The 2,118-nt window shown below is 44.2% G+C and overlaps 1 protein-coding gene across 1 annotated transcript; it reads right to left on the bottom strand.

Annotated features, from left to right (window-relative positions):
* Nucleotides 1-507, bottom strand: LOC135154167 (proteoglycan 4-like). The gene has a single exon (XM_064099463.1). The coding sequence runs from the start codon at nt 505-507 to the stop codon at nt 1-3; it is 507 nt and encodes a 168-aa protein (XP_063955533.1).
* Nucleotides 508-2,118: the final 1,611 nt, after the last annotated feature.

Raw genomic sequence — 2,118 nt, 5'->3', positions numbered from 1 at the left:
TTATTTCTTTGAATTTTTCTTAGATCGACCTTTTCCAGCAGTTTTAGCTTTGCTCGTCTTTGCCTTCTTTTGAGATTTAGGGGTCTGACTCTTTGCTGTTGTTTTCTTTTGGGTTTTTGTACTTCGGGGCCCCTTTTTCTTTTGGGGGGCTTCCTTTGGGGCCTTGGGCGCTTTAGGTTTTTTGGCTTTTGCTGTTTGGGGTGCCTTTTTCTTCGGTGTCTTCTTTTGGGGATTTGGAGCTTTCCTCTGTTTAGCAGTGACCCCCGTCGATGTGGATGGTCCTGATTGTGTAACCTTTTGTCGTTTTTCAGGTGGATTTTGGCTTGTGTTAGGATTTTTGGCTTTTGCTGTTTGGGGTGCCTTTTTCTTCGCTGTCTTCTTTTGGGGATTTGAAGCTTTCTTCTGTTTAGCAGTGACCCCCGTCGATGTGGATGGTCCTGATTGGGTAACCTTTTGTCGTTTTTTAGGTGGATTTTGGCTTGTGTTAGCTGATCGTTTTCGACTCATTGGAGATGCTCCTGATTGTTGGATGATTTGTCTCGCTGGAGCAGCTTGTTTCACGTTTGTTGTGAAATGGACCTCTCCGACCACAACCGGTGCTGATGGCGTGCTTAAATGAAGAACGTAATTCAACAGAAAGCATTATTATATTATTTGAGAAATTGGCACATTAATTTTGTAGTACTATATTTTTCTCTACACCTGCCTCTACATAATATCATGAAGACATTGACAAATCCCGCTTCCTTATTTCGTCCAACTGTGTAGCCAAATCTATATTAAAGTGACTATAGTGACCCATTTTTTTATTTCACAATTTGCTTTCCAGTTTTAAAATTTGAACTTATATGCCCAGCATGGAAGCACTGAAACAATCAAAATGACATGAATATGTTATCATGAGGATTGTGATCCATTTTTAAGCTAAACTCCTGACCATTGGATACGAAAATATCAATGCAAATAATGTAATATGAGATCAAACAAATTATTGAAGTGTTGTCCCATTCATATACCTATTGTAAACATTTGTCTGTTCCCCAATCATGGTGTTGCCTGAAGCAGTACTCGATCCAGAGGCACTAATTGTGTTAGATACACTGGGCCGAGATTGCGTAGCGGGTTGCTGTCCTGTTGACAAAAGTGATACAAAATGCATAATTATTTTTGTTTTGTAGAACTGTCAGACCCCCCCCCCCACCATTTTCCAACATGCATGAACTCATCTAGCCCATTTCAATGTAATTGGATATCATCTTCAATAAAGGACCAGTTCTGTTTATGTTGACTTCTCACCATGATAATCACTGCAGAGATTCTCCAAAATCAATAATTTTTTCCTACACGATATTGAAATTTTTTGACAACTTGACATAATCATTCCATAAGGCTCTGAAAAAACACGAAAAGAAGGTTTGAATTACACTATTTTGACTTGCAATCTTCACTCGTATATAAATGGAAAGAAAATTCACGCTTATATCAATTTGGGAATATTTCCCCAATTATCATTCATGCCAATGCCAATGATGAATATGGTATCAGGACAACTACCCCCTGGACAATCACCCCCCGGACAACTACCCCCCGGACAATTACCCCCCGAGGACAATTACCCCCGGCCAATAACCCCCCGGACAATTACCCCCCCGAGGACAACTACCCCCCGAGGACAATTACCCCCGGACAACTACCCCCCGGACAATAACCCCCCCGGACAATTACCCCCCGAGGACAACTACCCCCGAGGACAATTACCCCCCGGACAACTATCCCCCGGACAATTACCCCCCGGACAATTACCCCCCGGACAATTACCCCCGGACAACTACCCCCGGACAACTACCCCCCGGACAATTACCCCCCGGACAATTACCCCCCGGACAATTACCCCCCCGGACAATTACCCCCCGGACAACTACCCCCTGGACAACTACCCCCCCGGACAATTACCCCCTAGACAAAGGGGTGCACAGAGTCATACGTCGGCCGTACGTTTGACGTAAGAAGTACTAAAGGCATTCTCGAGTATCTTGGAATCAAACGTACCCCGTAAGAAAGCTGTAAAATTGAGCTCCATCCATAGGCGGATCCAGGGGGCCGAGGGGCCCGCCCCCC

This window comes from Lytechinus pictus, chromosome 5, assembly GCF_037042905.1.
Source record: "Lytechinus pictus isolate F3 Inbred chromosome 5, Lp3.0, whole genome shotgun sequence".
Classification (NCBI taxonomy): Eukaryota; Metazoa; Echinodermata; class Echinoidea; order Temnopleuroida; family Toxopneustidae; genus Lytechinus; species Lytechinus pictus.
The sequence above is the reverse complement of the archived record's forward strand: the minus strand, read 5'-3'. Positions and strand labels throughout refer to the sequence as shown.

Coding starts and splice junctions, on each gene's coding strand:
- LOC135154167 (XM_064099463.1), bottom strand. CDS start 507: ATGAGTCGAAAACGATCAGCTAACACAAGCCAAAATCCACCTAAAAAA.